This window comes from Uranotaenia lowii, chromosome 2, assembly GCF_029784155.1.
Source record: "Uranotaenia lowii strain MFRU-FL chromosome 2, ASM2978415v1, whole genome shotgun sequence".
NCBI classification, from domain to species: domain Eukaryota; kingdom Metazoa; phylum Arthropoda; class Insecta; order Diptera; family Culicidae; genus Uranotaenia; species Uranotaenia lowii.
Window position 1 is genome coordinate 297,875,491 of NC_073692.1, and position 20,060 is coordinate 297,895,550.

The window sequence follows — 20,060 nt, forward strand, 5'->3', positions numbered from 1 at the left end:
GGACGGAGGTATCCTGACGGACAATCGTGAGGTAATCAAAAGGTGGAAGCAGCACTTCGATGAACACCGGCGCCGGCGTAGCCAACGACGAAGAGGAGCTACTCCCAACGATGAGTGAAGTTAAGGAAACCATTCGCCAGCTGAATAGAAACAAGTCGGCTGGGAAGGATGGCATCCCAAGTAACAATTTTAGCTTTATTATGGTCAGCAAAATATCGTTTGGACTATCGCATTAATCTTCATAAAAAGCTAAAGCGCATTCTATAACATCACCTGGACTCTAATAAAGCCAAAATCAGGCTATTTGGCCCTACCCTAGAAACGTCATCAAGACATATAATAGTTGGTCATCAATTTTGGTCACCAAAGCTTTTAAAAAGCTATTATAAAACATGTTAGAAATTTTTGTTTTTTTCGGTTCTGTCAGTTCTCGGAGTTTTTTTTTATTTTTCCCAGCAACTATAATGGTTGACGAATGATGATTGCATTATTCAGATATGATCTGGTAAAATTAATAGCTAAAAAAACCAATGTTTTAACCATATATTGAGCTTCTTTTCTACTGCCAGTCAAGATTTTAGGTAAAATGTATATGAAATAGTATCTTAAAATAAATGCGCCTCGTCAAATCTGATGGTCAATCATGATGGAATTGATGGAAAAAGGCCTGAAAATTTTTTTTCCAATGCTTGCATTGTGAATCCATCAACATGGCGTCATTTTGTGCCCTTCGATTTTGCAACCAACATGGCGTGAGTCAATTCATAGTTTTATTATGGTTTTATGATGACCCCAAAAAAAGCTACGATTTGACGTTTCTCTCGCAAGCCAACCAATTACACGCTAAGGTTGAGTTCCTCATTTCTGAGTTGTTAATCATTAGTACAGTAAATGAGGACAGACTTTTTGAATGAAAAGGGATTGGTTTTGAATGACCCGTGGAATAAATCATGAGTTGAAGTCAAATTTCGTTGTCTGACGCCATCTTGAAATCCAAGATGGCGGCTTCCGCTGAACTTTAAAATGGTGCACTCAGAGGAAATCTTATTATAAATTTCATAAGATACATCTTATGAACCACTTTTTTGCGTCCAAACTAATTTTTCATAAGAGTTTTATGAAATTCTTTCAATTTTCATACGATGTTCTTATGAAAAATAGAAGAAACGGCATTGTGAAAAAATGATGAACACATTCATTCATAGCATCAGTTTTTTTTCATCATCTAACAGTACGAAGCAATCGCCAGTTCATAGTTATTATAGTTTTCCCTTAATGTTAAATGATATTGTTATCTCCGGAATGGTAAGTTCGATTTGATGTTTTTGGTGTGAACGTTGAATATACTAGTAAATTAAAATACATTATTTGTTTACTTTTCAGCAAGCTGATCGGCAAAAACGAAAGGTCGAAGATTAAGATGCGGCAAAAGAAAACTTTGATGGAGCCGTCTGTTGATGCGCTGCTGATGGTGACCATGAAGAATTTAATTTTAAACAAATTTGGCTAACAATAAAGTGAATGTTTTCAGCATGAAATATCGAGAATTTTTCTTATTAGAAAGTGATTTAATGTTTCCATAAGAATTTCTTATGAAAAGCAACAACCTCTCATTGAAGTAGGCGTTCATCTTCAGAATTCATTCGCGTCATAAGACAATCTTATGAATTTCATTAATTTTTCTTATGGCGCCACTTCATAAGAGAATCTTATGGCATACATAATAGTATTTTTCTGAGTGTGTAAATGACTTGAAATCGCATGAAACCCCAACAAAATGGGTATCGGATGAAAGGGCTTAGCGAGTAGAAGTTGAATTTCGCTATCAGACGCCATCTTGAAATCCAAGATGGCGGCATCCGCTCAACTTTTAATGCTTAATGCTGACAAAAAGTCGCATTAAACCTCCACTATACGGGTATTGGGTGAAAGGGCTAAACTAGAAGTCGATTTTTTTCTTTCCGACGCCATCTTAAAATCCAAGATGGCAGCTTCCACTGAATTTAAAATACTGTTAATCAATGAAAATCGCTTGAACACAACTTTTTTCACGTAATACTACATTAAAACTACTATTTAAAGACAATTTAGATCATTTTAAATCACTTTTATTATTTTTTCATTATGTTTCTAATGCATTTAGCACTTTTCTTGTTTTGTTTATGGTTTTTGTTTTTTTTTTTTGCCATTTATGTAATTCTATTATTCCTATCATGCTATTATGTTTAAATTGTATTGGTCTTATTCTTGCGAAAACTATAGGGTTATGTTGTTTCTGTTTACCGTCTGATTTAGGCACATGTGCCAAATTCGATGTTGTCAAAATCGAATGTTGCCAAGAACGAACGGGGTCTGTATTGTGGTGGTTTTTGTGGGATTTTCAGTCACTTACAGATTTTCAGAGAAACGCGAAAACAGATATTTGACTTCTATCATTTAGCCTTAGCACCCAATACAATATATTTGGGAGTTTCATGCTATTTTTATTCATTTACAGTATTTTTAAGTTCAGCTGAAGCCACCATCTTGGATTTCAAGATAGCGTCAGAATGCAAAAATAAACTTTTTATAGCTTATCCCAATTGACAAACACCCATATTTTGGAGGTTTCATGCGATATTCAATGATTTAGAGCATTTTTAAAGTTTATAGAAAGCTGCCATCTTGGATTTCAAGATGGCGTAAGATAGCAATATTCGACTTCTACTCGTTAAGCCCTTCCACCCACTACCACCTGGGTTTCATGTCATTTTAAGTCATTTACTACATTTTAAAATTTAGCGGAAGCCGCCATCTTGGATTTCAAGATGGCGTCAGATAGCGAAATTCAACTTCTACCGGTTGATTTCTTTCAACTTATACCCCTATAATATAGGTTTAATGCGATTTTCAGTCATTTACAGTATTTTCAAGTTGAGTGGTAGCCGCCATCTTGGATTTAAGATGGCGACGGGCAACGAAATTTGACTTCTACTCTTATTCTACTCTCTTATTACTTTCACCTAATAACCATATTGTGAAGGTTTCACGATATTTTCAGTAATTACAGCTTTGAAAATAAAAGCGGAAGCCGCCATCTTGAATTAATGATGGCGTCAAGCAACAATTTTTTTCCTACTATTTGGGCCCTTTCACTCAATACTCATATTGTTAAGATATTCATACCACTTTCGGTGATTTCAAGTTTTCAAAGATGTATTTTTTTATTTTAACTCAAAACCAACACGCATAACTTACCAAAAATGTGTAAAAATGGGAGTTCCAATTCAAATATGTGCTATCTAATCTGAGCGTGTCCTGTTTTGACATCTTGATCGAGAACTGTCACTAAGTTTTATGGCGGTTTAATAATCATGCACTGAGTACTATTATAAAACATGCAAAAGAAAGCTTGGAGCAAACTTCTAGGTTTGTGTTTTATTATAGTTTAAAAAAAGCATTCACAACTCTTTCAAAATAACTAAAACAGCATGTTTAATAAAAGTTTTATTAGCGTTTTCAAAACCATCTGAAAACATATGGTCGATAAAAAATTATAAGCATTCTGCATGACCATAATAAAACCGCCATAAAACGAGCTGCACAAAAAAATGCCATAATTAAACCATGATAAAACTTCGTAATGCTAGTTGGCATAATCTGTGTTACTTGGGATCGCAGCTGAACTCATCAAAATGGGCCCGGACAAGTTGGCCGATTGTCTACACCGATTGATAGTGCGGATCTGGGACATAGAACAGCTACCGGATGAGTGAAAGAAGGGGGTAATATGCCCCATCTACAAGAAGGGCGACAAATTGGACTGTGAGAACTACCGAGCGATCACTGTCCTCAATGCCGCCTAAAAGTGTTGTCCCGAATCCTACTCCGCCGCCTAACGCCGCAAGTAAACAGATTCGTGGGAAGTCATCAGGCCGACTTCATGGAGGGACGGTCTACGACGGACCAGATATTCACATTACGGCAAATCCTCCAAAAATGCCGTGAATACCAAGTCCCTACGCACCATCTATTTATCGACTTCAAAGCCGCATACGACACGATCGACCGTAACGAGCTATGGAAAATCATGGACGAGAACGGCTTTTCCGGGAAGCTGATTAGACTGATCAAGGCGACGATAGATGGAACGCAGTGCTGTGTGCGGATTTCGGGTGAATTTTCGAGTTCATTCGAATCGCGCAGGGGGCTTCGACAAGGTGATGGTCTATCCTGCATGATGTTCTATCCTGCATGATGTTCAACGTGGCGCTAAAAGGTGTTATTCGACGAGCGGTGGGCGAAATGCGGGGCACGATTTTCAACAGATCCAGTCAACTTATCTGCTTTGCCGATGACATTGATATAGTCGCAAGATCATCTGCGGCGGTGGAGGAGATCTACCGCAAACTGAAACGCGAAGCAGGAAGGATTGGGTTGATGATTAATACGTCCAAGACGAAGTACAATCCGAGACCGACCGAACCCGCTTGTCCAGTAGTAACAAGGTCACGATCGACGGCGACGAGCTGGCGATAGTCGAAGACTTTGTCTATCTCGGCTCACTGGTGACCGCAGACAATGACACCAGCCGTGAGAGCCACGAGCTCGCGCGACTCTACGGCGAACCCAGTATCCAGAAAGTGGTGAAAGCTGGCCGGATACGCTGGGCGGGACATGTTGCGAGAATGCCGGACGACTGTCCTGCAAAACAGGTGTTCGCTACGAATCCGGTAGGAACAAGACGAGCGGGGGCGCAACGAGCAAGGTGGTTAGACCAAGTGGAGCGTGATCTGGCGAACGTGGGGTGCCCGAGAAATTGGAGAACGGTTGCCATGGACCGAGTGAATTTTAGGAATTATGTTCGTCAAGTTATGTCATGAGACGGAATACTATGTAAATAAAAGAAAATAAATAAATAAGATAAAGCGAGCGTTCACCAATTTCGCTCATGGTGAAATCTTATATCTTATATGTTTCCTAAAAGATATTTTCAAGTTAGAAAAATTGGTTACTTCTAAGGCATCATCAGAGGAGTATACGAGAACTAGAAGAAGAGATCGCGACTCGTCAAAAAAGGCATGACTGAACTTCACTAGAGACGGAGCACACGAAGAAGAGCGGGCTTCGAATTACGAGTAAAGGCCGGGCCTCGAGTCGTTAGAGGAGAGGTCTAAGCTTTTAATCGTAACAAGCGACGAGATAGAATGCTGGAGGTGATGATGATGATGATGACCCTCCACTATCCCCCGTACATGATGGGAACTTAAGCTGGATTATCTTAAAATATATTTTTAATTATGTCTCTTTGACTTTTTGATCTGTTGATTTGCTTGATTTTTCTGAATATTATTCCCATGTACGTCATTCATTGCCTTTTTATTTTTTTCCTTGTATTTTGCTGCTTGTTATATTCAACTTTTGAACAGGAACCATCTGAGAAAAGGGACATTTTAGGGTAAAACCCCTTCCCACACACACATGAGTCCATTTTCAGGGTTCTACCGCGCCCCAGATTGCGTGGTTTTTGATAATTTGTCATGTGCGGCCCAGAGACGTTTGTGCAGTTGTTTTAATCATCATCAAGTAGTTTAATCACAGGTTTAATTACAAATTAAAACTAAAACGATACAGAAAACGATACAGCGAATTTCAGTCTTCCTCCCGCAGGACCGTATCACCCTTTATATGCACAGCCAGTATTCAATATTTAATTTTTAATTGAAATATAAATTTTATACATAATACAGCCGGTTGTTTTGAAAGAAATAGCTGATTTGCAGTAATCTGGATTGCTGATTTTCCAGCAATTTGAATTGCTGGAAACCAGCATTAACGTTTGCTGTTATTTCTAGCAATTTAAATTGCTGAAAAGTCAGCGGGACAAAAACCAGCCAAATTTTGCTGATTTCCAGCAAAAAAAATAACTAAGAAGAGAATATTCTTACTCAAATAACTTTAACATTCTCGGAAACACATATAAACATTTCTGAGTGTTCCATTTCCAAGTTTATAAGTTGATGAGAAAGTTTTTCAAAGAAGGTGAAAAATGAATTACAATAGTTGCAGATACTTCTGATAATTTTTCGATGTCTCAAATATCCCCATACAAACTGTTTCGAAAAATATGGCCAAAAGGTCTTTACCTAACTATTTTTCATTTCCTCATCTTGAATTTCTATAAAATAACCCAATCGGTATTTCATGAAATAATTATTTTGAGTTAACTAATAAAATTAACAATTTTTTTTTCAGTTGGAATTTTTCTGGCAAAATTCCCCACAGATGTATAAAAAAAATCTTATTTTTAGAACAGTTCAGAACTTGGGGAAATAAATTTGAGACAAATTAAAAGTTATTGAATACCATAGCATTAGTCATTTGCTTTTTATCTTATACCGATATGTCTTATTTATCAGTAACGTAAAACGGGGTAACATTGATCACCGGGGTAAGTTTGATCAACATGAAATTGTTCCACAAAATCATCAATAACTAAGTCTAAAGTTAAAATATCTTAAAACTTTTTTCTACGTTTGAAAACCTTTAAGTTGAGTTTCAATTTGGGAAAAACTTAGTTTGTTTTTCAAATTTGAAATGTAAGAAAAAAAGTAACTTCCCAAAGGGAATCCAGATCTTATTTACCTTCCCCACTAACAAACCACCCTTCCTGTGACGACCGTGGAGATTTAGAGGTGTATTCGGTCTCTAGTAGCAACGGAAGTCGAGCTAACAATCCTTCCCTTTCCCCGATGAACCGTAAGGACGTGGCCGGCGCCGTTATTGACCATAAAAGATAAGGAACCTTCGAAACGTGTACACAGAAAATGGTAAGCTAATCCCAAGCCCCATTTATTTGGATCTATGTACAATTTTGATGGTTCTTGTCAATCACGGAGTAGCAACTACTGAAATGTACGGTTTATCTAAGCTCAAGCTCAAGCTCAAGGTTTAATTACAAATTAAAACTATATACTTATATTAGTTTTTACGAACGCCAAACATTTATTTTTAAAACCAGTCAAGTTTTCTTCTATCTTAATGTCCATTGGTGTTGAACAATTTTATTTCTCGGTAGAACAGCGAATTCTTTGAACACGCTAACAAAAATGATGCAGCTCTTATTTCACTGGCAAAACGAGTTCCATAACGATGCAGGTCAGTTCCTCTGATTATTCTCTCTTGTAGGTATTCTGGTGCATTTTTTTTACTATTTTGAATATCAGGATCATAGTATGGTACGTAACTCTTTGCCTTATTGAAAGGCAATGTAATGCAGCCAACATATCCCGTACAGGGGTTCTTCGATTACACTTTAGAATCAGTCCCATAATTTTATTTTGAAGCCTTTGTTATCTAGTCATTTGCTGATCGTTTGCAAAGCATATTCTAGAAGGGCAAAAGTTCAAATGTGGTGATATGATTGCCTTGTACAGGTAAATGAGACTCCACTGCGACAAATCTTTACGAAGACGACACAAAATTCCGAATTTTTAGGCAATTTTTTAACAGAATAATCGATGTGGCTTTTAAAATTCAATCTTTCATCAATGATGACACAAAGATACTTGATTTCTTTGACTATTACCAGACGTTCACCATCGATACATACATTGATAATATCACAGTGTTTAAGAATGGCTTGTTGAAGACGATCACACATTTTTTTTTTCAAGACATTGCATTGAGTTTCAACATTTAAAAATCCAGCCATTTGCTTAAGTTGCTAAGATCACAGATCAGTTTTTCAACAGCAACATCAACATTATCACAAGCAATAAATATCACAGTATCGTCAGCAAATAAATTGATATCATAGTGTTTGAGAATTCTTTTCATGTCGATTATGTATAAAATAAAAAGCAAAAGTCCTAAAACGCTTCCATGTGGTACACCGACCTTGGTTTCTTTGGTATTAGATATCATAGTAGCGTATTTTGTGCATGGATATCGACATTTTAGATACGATTGAAACCAATTGAGAGCTGTTTCCTTTATACCATATTTCCGCAGAGTATTTATCAGATTGGTGCGTGAAATCGTTTCAAATGCTGGTTTCAAATCAAGGAATACTGCGATAAATTTCTGCTTTTTTTTCATCTTCCCTTTCCATTTTGGCAATACTAAGTTAAGATCGGTTTCACAAGAGTGGTATTTGCGATACCCACTTTGTTCTGGGACAAGCAATTGGTTAATATCAATATTAGAGATGTACCGAATAGTGGTATTCGGCGAACGGTCGAATACCGAATATTGACCTTTTCAACTATTCGGCCAAACGAATATTCGGCCGAATATTCGGTCGAATATTCTCTTGAGTTTTCAATATAAATACTTCTTTTTCTACTGCTATTTCTAATAAAAATCTTCTGTTTCTGCCATCTTAATGTCCCTCATGTTTTCAGGCGATTATTTCCAACCAGATGTATCAGAACTTTTTTAAGTAGATGTCTCTTTGATTTCCAAAATGTCACCATTAGCTGAAACGACATTAGATGACTTGTCGCTTCTAGGACGTCTATCACAAAAGAGATTGGATTCCAGTGAAATCTGGGACAAAACATGTTAAAACAGGTGTTAAGCTATTTGAAATTCCTTTTTTACATCGAATTAGATGTCTAAATTTTGCTAGATGTGATCAAAAAAGTTGACCTAAAGAACGATGATCTTTAACCTTAGGCATACAGTACCTTCTACGACATGTATCCACACGGCCGGGTCTGAACGATTTTTTTTTAAATTTGTAAAAAAAAGGGAAAATCTGAACAGAAACTAGGCATTATTCTTAAACATACAAGAGAAAAAGAAATAAAATTACTTGAAATTGAAAGTTTTCATCGAACTACAACAGCATCGTATCAAACGAATAAATTTACTTTAAAAATCGTTTTGTAACAGAAAATTTAAAAATTTTCAAAAAGGTATTTGATTTTTTTTATTTGATTACGCTAAAAAACCTTGATAAACCCTGGTTAAATCCGGAAAGTTTAAAAAAATATGTGGTCATCCTGGTTCTGACTGTTTAATTTTTTTTCGAATTCTTCATTTGGTTTATGGGCAAGCCTGGATATATCAAGAAAATTTGGAATAATCGATAATTATAGTATATAGCTATCTTCAGGGAAAAATTCACTGATTCATCTGAAATGTTTAACTGAAATCATAAGTTCTTGATGATTTTGAAGATTGTTCAACATTACCTTTACATATTTAACAAATTTCCCAACATCAGTTGAAAAATTTGAGAAGTCTGTTTTAAGAAAAATTTTAAATAATAAATATTCGGCCTATTCGGCCGAATACTTACCTCAACTATTCGGTGAGCCGAATATTCGGCTTAACGGTTTTTTGGCGATATTCGGCGCCGCATATTCGGCCAACCGAATATTCGGTACATCTCTAATCAATATAGTCAAGCAATTGGCCTTGCACTGCTATCTCCAAAACCAGGTTTCCGAAAAGTACAGCTTTGCTATAACAGCTTTTTTCTTGCCAAACAAACTGTCTCGGTTTTCCTTATCACTCGGTTCGCTGCTGTACCGTCGGTAACGAATCGTAATGCTTTGGCTACATCGCACACGTGCGAGAACCCAGGCTGTATCTAAACAATCTGCTCAAAGCATGCGTTGCCGAAAGTGTTGTGCTTCGAGCTGTAGCGAACCCAACCGACAGTTTGGTTTTCATCCCCCCATCCTCCTGTTTCGAAAATAATTTCATCCTAACTGTCGGCTGCAGGGCGTGACAGTTTGGGCAGGACTGTCACGGGTGACTCTCGTGCCCATACCGTACCCATGCCTGATCGTATGCGCTGCTGCTCGGTTTCGAATAGATCGAACGAGCCATTTATTCGCACCGAGCAGCACCATACGATCGGCGCGTAACTCGATATGTGGTGCCGGTGCCGATTAGGCGAAAAGGGGTGGGGAGGGGAGGGTGATTGGGGTGATCGCACCCGCAGTAGCTTCAAGCAAAAGGAAAATTTATACGTTCGTTCGAAATTAACTCGGCCCGAGCGAATCTCGGCTACAGTCGGACGGAGTAAGTAGTACTGTCATGCGAAATTCAACGCATTGAAAACTGTCACGAAGATTTTTCCAAAACTGTCACGAATTTTAAAAAAATCTCATACCCACGAACAAACTCTCGCATGAGGTAAAACAAGCCATCGCTGTACATTGCACGACCGCTCCTTTTAAAACTGTTGGGGAAGAAATATTCGGGAAGCTTTCATCGAGGTGCATGTGCGACATACGCAAGAATACTGTCGTTCGCCAGTACTTTTCAGAAGCCTGTCCAAAACTTTCTCGTACACCGGTAGCATGTAAATTGGACGAAATTCCTCTGCTTTCGATGTTCCATTAAATTTCTCTATTGGAACAACCATAGGTTTTTTCAAGAGTGGGGAACAATTCCAGTCAACAGTGACTCATTTTTTAGAAGATTTTCGCCAATAACATCAAACCCATCTTTTAATAATCTGCGGTTCACTTCATCTTAACCAGAAGATGATCCCATTGTCCATACTATTTTTTTCAGATTATCAAGCCTGATGGGTGAAAAATTGGCAAATTGGTTTTGAGTGTAAGGAACGCCAAGTGGTATTGGCTCGGGCTCTATCTTTATTGAATTCCTTATGTCTTCGATGCTTTGAACAAAATACTCGTTAAACTTATTGGCAATTTTAGTTTCATCGTGATCATGTTCGCTGCAAAACTGGATAAACTTAGTTTTCGATACTTTTGGAATAATGAGGCTCTTAAGAATTTTCCACGGCTCTTTACTATTGTCTTTGTTTTCATTAATAGTACGCTGAATGAATTCTCGTTTTTCCTCCGTAGGCAACATGCGTATCATTTCTGTTCGTTTTGTAAACTAACCATGAAAAGTCCGTGTTTAACTTCAAAAAATCTGTGTATGACTTGTCTCTTCTTCTTTTCATTTGAACAAGTTCAATATCATACCATTTACTTGACTGTTGGGCTTTTTTATGTTTAACAGATACCAGCTGATTTACACATATTTTCTAATGCCCTATTAAACAATCCGCCTTCTCATGCAAATCCTTGGATGGCCGATTTAAGTTTGTTTCTTGAATGCGTTCCCTCAGCAAAGCGAGCAGACTTGCGCGAGAGTAGTTTTTCCAACACTTTACCCTTATAGACATATCATCAACATCATCACATTTGTTTTCAACAGACAGACATCAAGTTTCGTGATCAGATATTTAAAAATCATTGACAGCACAAACATTGATATCACAGTTTGAGAAGACGGAGAATACGGAAATTTTAATATATTGTAAATGTGCAGACGAATGGTATTTGAATAATAGTTTCTTAAGATAGGAAAAATTATCGTTCTGACTGATTGGCCGACTGATTGTATTTTGGTGACCAACTGTATCTGAAGACGTGCCGGGAGTTGATCTATATATATATATATAAAAATGAATTTCTGTCTGCCTGTCCGTTCCCTATAGACTCGGAAACTACTGAACCGATTTGCGTGAAACTTGGCAGGTGGGGGTAATTTTTTGCAGAACTCGAGAACTAATCAAGTATATGGTAACAAATTTGGCATGGGTGGGTACTGGGGTACGAGGAATGTTTCTAACAAGTGTGACCAAAATTTGAAAAAAAGTGACCAAATAGTGACTTGAGGACCGAAAAAAGTGACCAAACTGTGACTATTTAGAACGAAAAAAGTAACTTTGAAGTTAAAAAAATGTGACCAGATCAACCCCATGCGAAGGACCCGTCCACGGGGGGACGAGGATGCCACTCGGCAATTGTTGACTGGACTAGTACCATGCTTATAAATAGAACCATCTATGCAAGCTTGAGAGGACTTACAATCAAAGCCACTCCAACAAAGAGATGTCCCCAAGGCGGGGTTCTATCACCGTTGTTGTGGTCATTGGTCGTGGACGACCTCCTAAACAAACTTGTATCTATGGGTTTCGAAGTTATTGGCTTTGCAGACGACGTAGTAATAATAGTTCGGGGAAAATATGAGAATGTGTTGTCAAACAGAATGCAATCTGCACTTAACTACGCACTATTCTGGTGCAGGGAATAGGGACTGAACATTAACCCTTCCAAAACTACTGTGATAGCATTCACTATGAGACGAAAAACTGCACTAAAACCACTCACATTAGACGGGAAAGTGCTAAATTTCGAATCACAGGTGAAATATTTAGGCATCATACTAGATTCAAAGCTATCATGGAATCCGCAGATAGAGCATGTAATAGCCAAGGCTACAATAGCTCTATGGGTTTGCCTCAAAAGAGTAGGGAAAAAAATGGGGACTAAGGCCGAAAATTATCCATTGGATATTTACAGCTATAATAAGACCCAAAATCTCGTATGCTTCTTTAGTGTGGTGGACCAAAACTGTGCAAGCTACGGCCCGGAAGAAACTAGCGAAGCTTCAAAGAATAGCAACCCTAGCAATAACTGGCGCTATGCGAAGCACATCAAACAAGGCTCTGAATGCACTACTAAATATCCTGCCACTACATCAATTTATTGAGTTAGAGGCAGAACGTAGTGCCTTGAGACTCTCCAAAAACAAAACTCTCTATGAGGGGGATCTTACAGGACACCTAAAAATCCTAAAGATATTTTTAAACTGTGACCCAAAGATGGGTCAGTCAGCGAAACTTTTTTTGTAGAGAAATGAATCCAACTTAGATGAAATTTCAGGGACTAGATATGGGAAAATTGATGTTGAAAAACATGCGAAAAAAATTCGCAATGCAAATCTTGCCGTGCCTAAAATATCCAAATTTGAGTCCAACTACCGTAAGATGAAAAGATGGGAATAGATATAGACCAAGAAAAATGATTATGATCACATGGGAGAACTATTCCCTTCATTCCGATAGACATCGACACTCAACCAGTATAATATTCATACGCCAGGTTGGTCTCCTGTAGTAGAATGTTAATACATGGGCCCCGGAGAGGCGCAAGATGTGGGTTCAAGTCTCACCGGGAGACAAGGCGAATTTTTTTCGCATGTTTTTCAACATCAATTTTCCCATATCTAGTCCCTGAAATTTCATCTAAGTTGGATTCATTTCTCTACAAAAAAAGTTTCGCTGACTGAATGTTTGAGTCAAGACCCATCTTTGGGTCACAGTTTAAAAATAGAAAATAAGGCGGTGCCAAACACCGAATTTGGTTGGATATCCAAATACGGCAAACGCATCATTTCTCATCATAACTGACAACCCGTGCAGTATATGAGAAGGCAATGCAAATCTTGCCGTGCCTAAAATATCCAAATTTGAGTCCAACTACCGTAAGATGAAAAGATGGGAATAGATATAGACCAAGAAAAATGATTATGATCACATGGGAGAACTATTCCCTTCATTCCGATAGACATCGACACTCAACCAGTATAATATTCATACGCCAGGTTGGTCTCCTGTAGTAGAATGTTAATACATGGGCCCCGGAGAGGCGCAAGATGTGGGTTCAAGTCTCACCGGGAGACAAGGCGAATTTTTTTTCGCATGTTTTTCAACATCAATTTTCCCATATCTAGTCCCTGAAATTTCATCTAAGTTGGATTCATTTCTCTACAAAAAAAATCCTAAAGATATTTAAAATAAACTCACTTATTGTAAAGAATGATGACTGGTTGGAACCCGTTTTCAATCTAGACATACCATACAATGTAACTATCAATGATAGGTACGTGTGGGAGTCAGGTGGACCAGCGGTTCCTTCCGGATCAATAAAATTCTTTACTGATGGGTCAAAAATGGATAATAGAACTGGGGCAGGGCTCTTCGGACCTAGACTCAGGATCTCAATTCCTATGGGAAACTGGCCAACAGTGTTCCAAGCAGAAGTTCAAGCAATTTTAGAATGCACTTTAGCCTGTTTGAAAAGAGGATACAGGTTCACAAGTATCTATTATTTTTTTTACATAGTATTCCGTCTTAAGACATAACTTGACGAACATTATTCCTAAAATTCACTCGGTCCATGGCAACCGTTCTCCAATTCCTCGGGCACCCCACGTTCGCCAGATCACGCTCCACTTGGTCTAACCACCTCGCTCGTTGCGCCCCCGCTCGTCTTGTTCCAACCGGATTCGTAGAGAACACCTGTTTCGCAGGACAGTCATCCGGCATTCTCGCAACATGTCCCGCCCAGCGTATCCGGCCAGCCTTCACCACCTTCTGGATACTGGGTTCGCCGTAGAGTCGCGCGAGCTCGTGGTTCATCCTTCGCCTCCACATTCCGTTCTCCTGTACGCCGCCAAAGATGGTTCTTAACACTCGTCGCTCGAATACTCCGAGTGTACGCAGGTCCTCCTCGAGCAATATCCATGTCTCGTGCCCGTAGAGAACAACCGGTCTAATGAGCGTCATATACAGGTTACACTTCGTGCGAGGGCTAAGTCTTCTCGACCGCAGTTGCTTGTGGAGTCCATAGTAGGCACGACTTCCGCTGATAATTCGCCTCCGGATCTCACGGCTGGTGTCATTGTCTGCAGTCACCAGTGAGCCGAGATAGACAAAGTCTTCGACTATCTCCAGCTCGTCGCCGTCGATCGTGACCTTGTTATTACTGGACAAGCGGGTTCGGTCGGTCTCGGATCCGCAGGCCAGCATGTACTTCGTCTTGGACGTATTAATCATCAATCCAATCCTTCCTGCTTCGCGTTTCAGTTTGCGGTAGATCTCCTCCACCGCCGCAGATGATCTTGCGACTATATCAATGTCATCGGCAAAGCAAATAAGTTGACTGGATCTGTTGAAAATCGTGCCCCGCATTTCGCCCACCGCCCGTCGAATAACACCTTCTAGCGCCACGTTGAACATCATGCAGGATAGACAAGTATCTATATATTCTTTTATAGTCAGGCCGCTCTTCGAGTACTAAGTACTTTCACATGTTACTCCAAGCTAGTATGGGAGTGTATTGTTGCACTAAGAAACCTGGCCATACGGAACAGAGTATTTTTATTCTGGGTTCCAGGCCACTGCGGTATCCTAGGGAACGAAGAAGCAGACCAGCTAGCTAGGGAAGGATCTCAGGGCCTGTTAATTGGACCTGAACCTTTCTGCGGAGTATCTAGGAGTGCCTTGAATATGGAACTCAAGAACTGGGAAAGCACCACTATTGTCTCCAACTGGAGAACAGCAGAGGGAGCAACTCAGGCGAAAAGATTCATTGAACCAAGCGCACGACTCTCCAAAAACATGTTGAACTTAAGTAAGCTTGAGTTAAGTACTTACACGCACTGGTCTATTGACAGGACACTGTCCAACAAAACAGCATCTCAAAAGGATAAACATTATTCAAAACGATGACTGTCGGTTCTGCGGGTTCGAAAAAGAAACTGCAGAGCATCTCTTATGCAACTGCTGCGCCCTCCTTAAGAGGAGAGAGCGTGTTCTTGGGGCAAAGTTAATAAGCGCACAAGACATACGGTTGCATACCAGCCCTAAGAAGGTTATAATATCATACATCTTTGATATCATACCCGATTGGGATAAAATGCTTAGTCAGCAATCAACTGTCACTTCAACCCATAGTGCAGGTGAGCCTGATAGCATACAGTAACGCGGGGTAATTACCACAATAGATCAACTACGGGTCGCAGTGGGCTCTCCCCTACAAGAGAAAAAAAAATCGTGCTGGACCAATTGGAAGCCGCACCATAAAAAAACATATAGGAGAACCGCAACTCGCGACGACGATTCGGAATTATATTCGGAAAAACAATTTCCCTCATTTACGCGATCAGACGAAATACTTTTCGAACAAACCGGACTTCACTACAATAAAAAAAAATATAATTATGAATTTTCATTCTCCCCGAGTTTTTCTGGTCGTTTCCAGCAATTGAAAAAAAAATCTATTTTTCCACACACAAAATTAACAGGGCTCCACTTAGCAAAAATTTGCTGTTACTTTCCGTTAGCAAAAAAATTTGTTTACTGTTGAGTTAGCGAAAAACTAGATTTGCTTAACTTTAGTTAATGAGAAAGTTCATCTTGCTTGGTTTTAGTAAATCGAAGGTTTTCTAGCCGCTTTGTTTATAGACAGCCAGTTGGGAGAAAAACAATAAACCGAATTAATCCGCATTGCGGTTCCGGTAATTCAATGCTTGCAGTTCGTACGAATCGCTAATTCAACTAATTCAACTACAAAATGGTGGCAAAATCGATACCGGATGCGTACAGGTAAGTGCCGATCTTGAAGTGAACAGATTTTCCGATTTTTAAATTCAAAATTGTTTGTTTTTTTCTACCAGCTTGCAACTGCACGAACATGACGGTTTTTTTTTGCAACAGCCCGGAAATGAAGAGGGACCACAACTGGCATTTCAACGCGCTGCATCCGGCACAACCCAGATGTATTCGTTTATAAGGATTGGCTCTGAGCATTTCGCTCGCCGGAAGGTGCGTTCCCAGGATCGGAACAAATTACCTTCTATTTTATGGAAAGTGGTTAATGAAGTCCCGAAAAAAATTGAATAATAAATTAAAAGTGAATTTTGTGTATTCTATTTAACATTCAACATTCCTTCCAAATTTGTAGAGAAAAAACAATAAATTTTGTAATTTCAGATTCGGGCGATATTTTTCACCGTTTTTTTTTTGCTGAAAAAGTGAGCAAAAATTGCGGCGGTTAAATTTTTCTCTCGTTTGCTAAAATTTTAGTTTAAAAAATTTGCTAAATGGATTACTAGGTTTCTAGCTGGTCGAATTTTGTGTGCAGCACTTCTTCTTGTTTGCTGGATATTTTCCAGCAATTGATCCGTATTGCTGGAAAATCTATTTTACAGAGTGATTAATCAATTCGTAATCATGACTGGAGGGTGGCCGAACGTAGCTGCCGATGGACCACGGCAACATCCAGGGCCAAGGATTCTAGCCGCCGAATCGCTCAAGTTCTTGTGTGTAACTATGGTTTTTTTATGAATAGATCAAATATGTTGAACAGAATCATGTAAAAATTATTGATTTTGGGAAATGATATTCAGGAAGCAGTTTAAATAATAGTTTATTAAATTAAACAACCATTTTATCGAATGCCTTTTTTCAAGTTGCTCATTTTCCAGCAATTGAGTTTGCTGATCTTTCCAGCAATCAATATTGCTGGAAAGTCAACAGGACAAAAAACAAGCAAACCAGCAAAATTTTGCTGGGTTTTGTCCCGCTAACTTTCCAGCAAAAATTTTTTGTGGGATTTTCATTTCCAAGCTTTACGAATCAAACATTTTTTCTATCAGGTATGAATCCATTGTTGATAAATTTTGGTACAACTGACATAACATCATAGATGTTGGTCACGTTAAAAGCTTTTGAGATATAAAAAGTAAACCTTCCCTCCTCCCATGGATAACTCATGGGTTACTATGCATCCACAATCTGAATGGAGGCTTCGATTTCCAAATAAGAATCCTACCTTGAGTATCGTTTCCTCGCTGGCACTGCCGTACCGTTTCCGGGATGGCTTCGGCGATTCCGAACCGCTCAGGCTGGTGTTGTTGCAGCCACCACTGTTCTGGCTACTGCTACCGCCCAGTTTGTGGGGCAGGGTGCTAGATTTCTCCCAGGCCCGCTGCCGAGTCTGGGACTGACCGTCATCGATGGAGTCCGGCTGCAGAATTGTTACGAACTGTGTTAGCAGAAAGCCAAAGTGGTTGTTGTTAGCACAAGGCATGCTTACCTCCTTCTTTTCGGCCTGTGCCCGTCGCCGGGCTAACGTTTTCGCCATCTCGTCCATCATCGAGGCCATGCCGGAAGATGATCGCCCTACGAGTTGGAAACAAATCAGTGTGATCATTTAATTTTTAGATTCATTTTGCAGAACAAAAAAAGGTCATATTTAAGAGTAATGTTCCTAGCTTTCTTTAAGATACGTTGATCAAATGAGGGATCACGATTCGATTAGCATTCCAATGTTAGTGATGTTATTGGTTGTGAGAAAACGAATGAACGAAAAAAAGCGGCCATTTGTTAGTAGATGGAGTTAGTGGTTAGATATTCTACCTATTGTTCCATAGTTACCACTACCTCCGCTAGAGGTGCTGCTGCCGCTGTTCTCTGTCACCGTGGACACCGGGGCGGCCGGTGCCGTTTTGGCCGGGGTACTTCGTTTTAGCTTGGCGCTGGCCAGCTGCAGGGCAAGTGAACTGATACCGTTGTCGGATCCCTTTCCGCCGAGGCCGCCCGCCCCGGGAGGTGGTGGTGGAGGAGGAGGAGCACCGCCACCGCCGCCGCCACTGGCCGGTGGTATCGGTGGTGCCGGAGGCTAATGGAAAGCAGGGGAAACAGTTAATTCGACGATCGAATAATTTATGCTATAAGTAAGATAGTTCAACAAACCTGTGGAATACTGGTTGGTGCCGAGAGTGGGAATGCAGGTGGCATCGGTGGTGGTGGGGCTTGCGGTGGGGCATTCACCTGCTGCATCTGAGGTGGCTGCTGTTGCATCTGCTGGAGCTGCTGCATTGGCATCTGTGGAACCTGCGACGGAAAAATTCAAATTCATTAACCTATTCTTGAATAGTAGGAACATAATATGTATCTCTGTGTTGACAAATTTCTGTAAAAAAGTACTGAGAAAACAGTAACGAAACTGGTCTATTAATTTATTTATTGATAATTTTTTATTTTAAGCTTAAATTAACTTAGAAGCTGGTAAAATATAGTTTATTACAAAAATTACTTTCACGCTAGTAAACAGCGTGGAATCTCCGATGATGTACAAAAATCCGTCATCTCTGAATCAGTCCTAGGGCGAAGCCAACATACTATAAAAGCTACGTAGTCGTAGCGTACTAATTGGTTTTCATGATGAGCTATCTCAGAACATCTTCGAACTGAGACGCCTAGGGATCCTGGAAGATTGCCTTCGACGAGAAGATGATTGCCGGAAAAAGACGAGTACTTCGAGAAGGTCGAACCCTTGGAACCATCGTAGACGATACTGAAGCAACTGAAGGGTGGTGAGGTTGTCACCGACCAACTGCGAAAGAGCTGATCGGTTGTTTGCTAGAGCTGGCGACATCTTTCAGACTTTCATATCTGCTCTGTGTTTCCAAGCTGAGAAACGGCAGACGCACAGAGTTTGTAAGCTACCAATATACGTATTCCTTTTTTTAAATTTCGTCTTATAGTTGGTGGATACCTGGAGGCTGGGAGTACCGATAACGATATAGTAGGATGCATCGAACTACCGTGGCGAAACCTGCCTTGGTGAAGATTAACGAGAAGTGCCTTTAGAGAAAATAGCGGATCGAAGTAACAGTCGGATCCTGAACTAGCCTTACAAAACGTCAAGGTTTCAAGACGGTGAGACCTAAAGAAAAACGGGTTAAAAAAGCGATGGCGCTGCTGACGTGGGTGTTTTCTTACGAGAAACTCTTTGTCGTACAGCAATTTAAAAAAATAAATAAATAGAACGACAGATTATGATTGCCAGAACTCTACTCCACTCTACCCTACACCTCACCCAACATAACCCTACCCTACCCTACTCTACTCTACTCTCCTCTCCTCTCCTCTCCTCTCCTCTCCTCTCCTCTCCTCTCCTCTCCTCTCCTCTTCTCTACTCTCCTCTACTCCTCTCCTCTCCTCTCCTCTACTATACTATACTATACTATACTCTACTCTACTCTACTCTACTCTACTCTACTCTACTCTACTCTACTCTACTCTACTCTACTCTACTCTATTCTATTCTACTCTACTCTACTCTACTCTACTCTACTCTACTCTACTCTACTCTACTCTACTCTACTCTACTCTACTCTACTCTACTCTACTCTACTCTACTCTACTCTACTCTACTCTACTCTACTCTACTCTACTCTACTCTACTCTACTCTACTCTACTCTACTCTACTCTACTCTACTCTACTCTACTCTACTCTACTCTACTCTACTCTACTCTACTCTACTCTACTCTACTCTACTCTACTCTACTCTACTCTACTCTACTCTACTCTACTCTACTCTACTCTACTCTACTCTACTCTACTCTACTCTACTCTACTCTACTCTACTCTACTCTACTCTACTCTACTCTACTCTACTC

At 39.7% G+C, this 20,060-nt stretch overlaps 1 protein-coding gene across 7 annotated transcripts in view; it reads right to left on the bottom strand.

Moving 5' to 3' along the window:
• The window catches only part of LOC129750133 (protein enabled), a 168,352-nt gene that overhangs the window by 7,364 nt on the left and 140,928 nt on the right, over positions 1 to 20,060 (bottom strand). For 4 of the 7 annotated variants that reach the window (XM_055745363.1, XM_055745362.1, XM_055745366.1 and 1 more), the window contains exons 7-10: positions 18,347 to 18,487; positions 18,011 to 18,272; positions 17,688 to 17,773; positions 17,424 to 17,618 (exon numbers count right to left, since the gene is read on the bottom strand). In XM_055745363.1, the coding sequence (XP_055601338.1) occupies positions 17,424 to 17,618; positions 17,688 to 17,773; positions 18,011 to 18,272; positions 18,347 to 18,487 (684 nt within the window). The remainder of the gene's footprint in view (positions 1 to 17,423; positions 17,619 to 17,687; positions 17,774 to 18,010; positions 18,273 to 18,346; positions 18,488 to 20,060) is intronic. The other 3 variants (XM_055745369.1, XM_055745368.1, XM_055745367.1) reach the window with 3 other exon arrangements.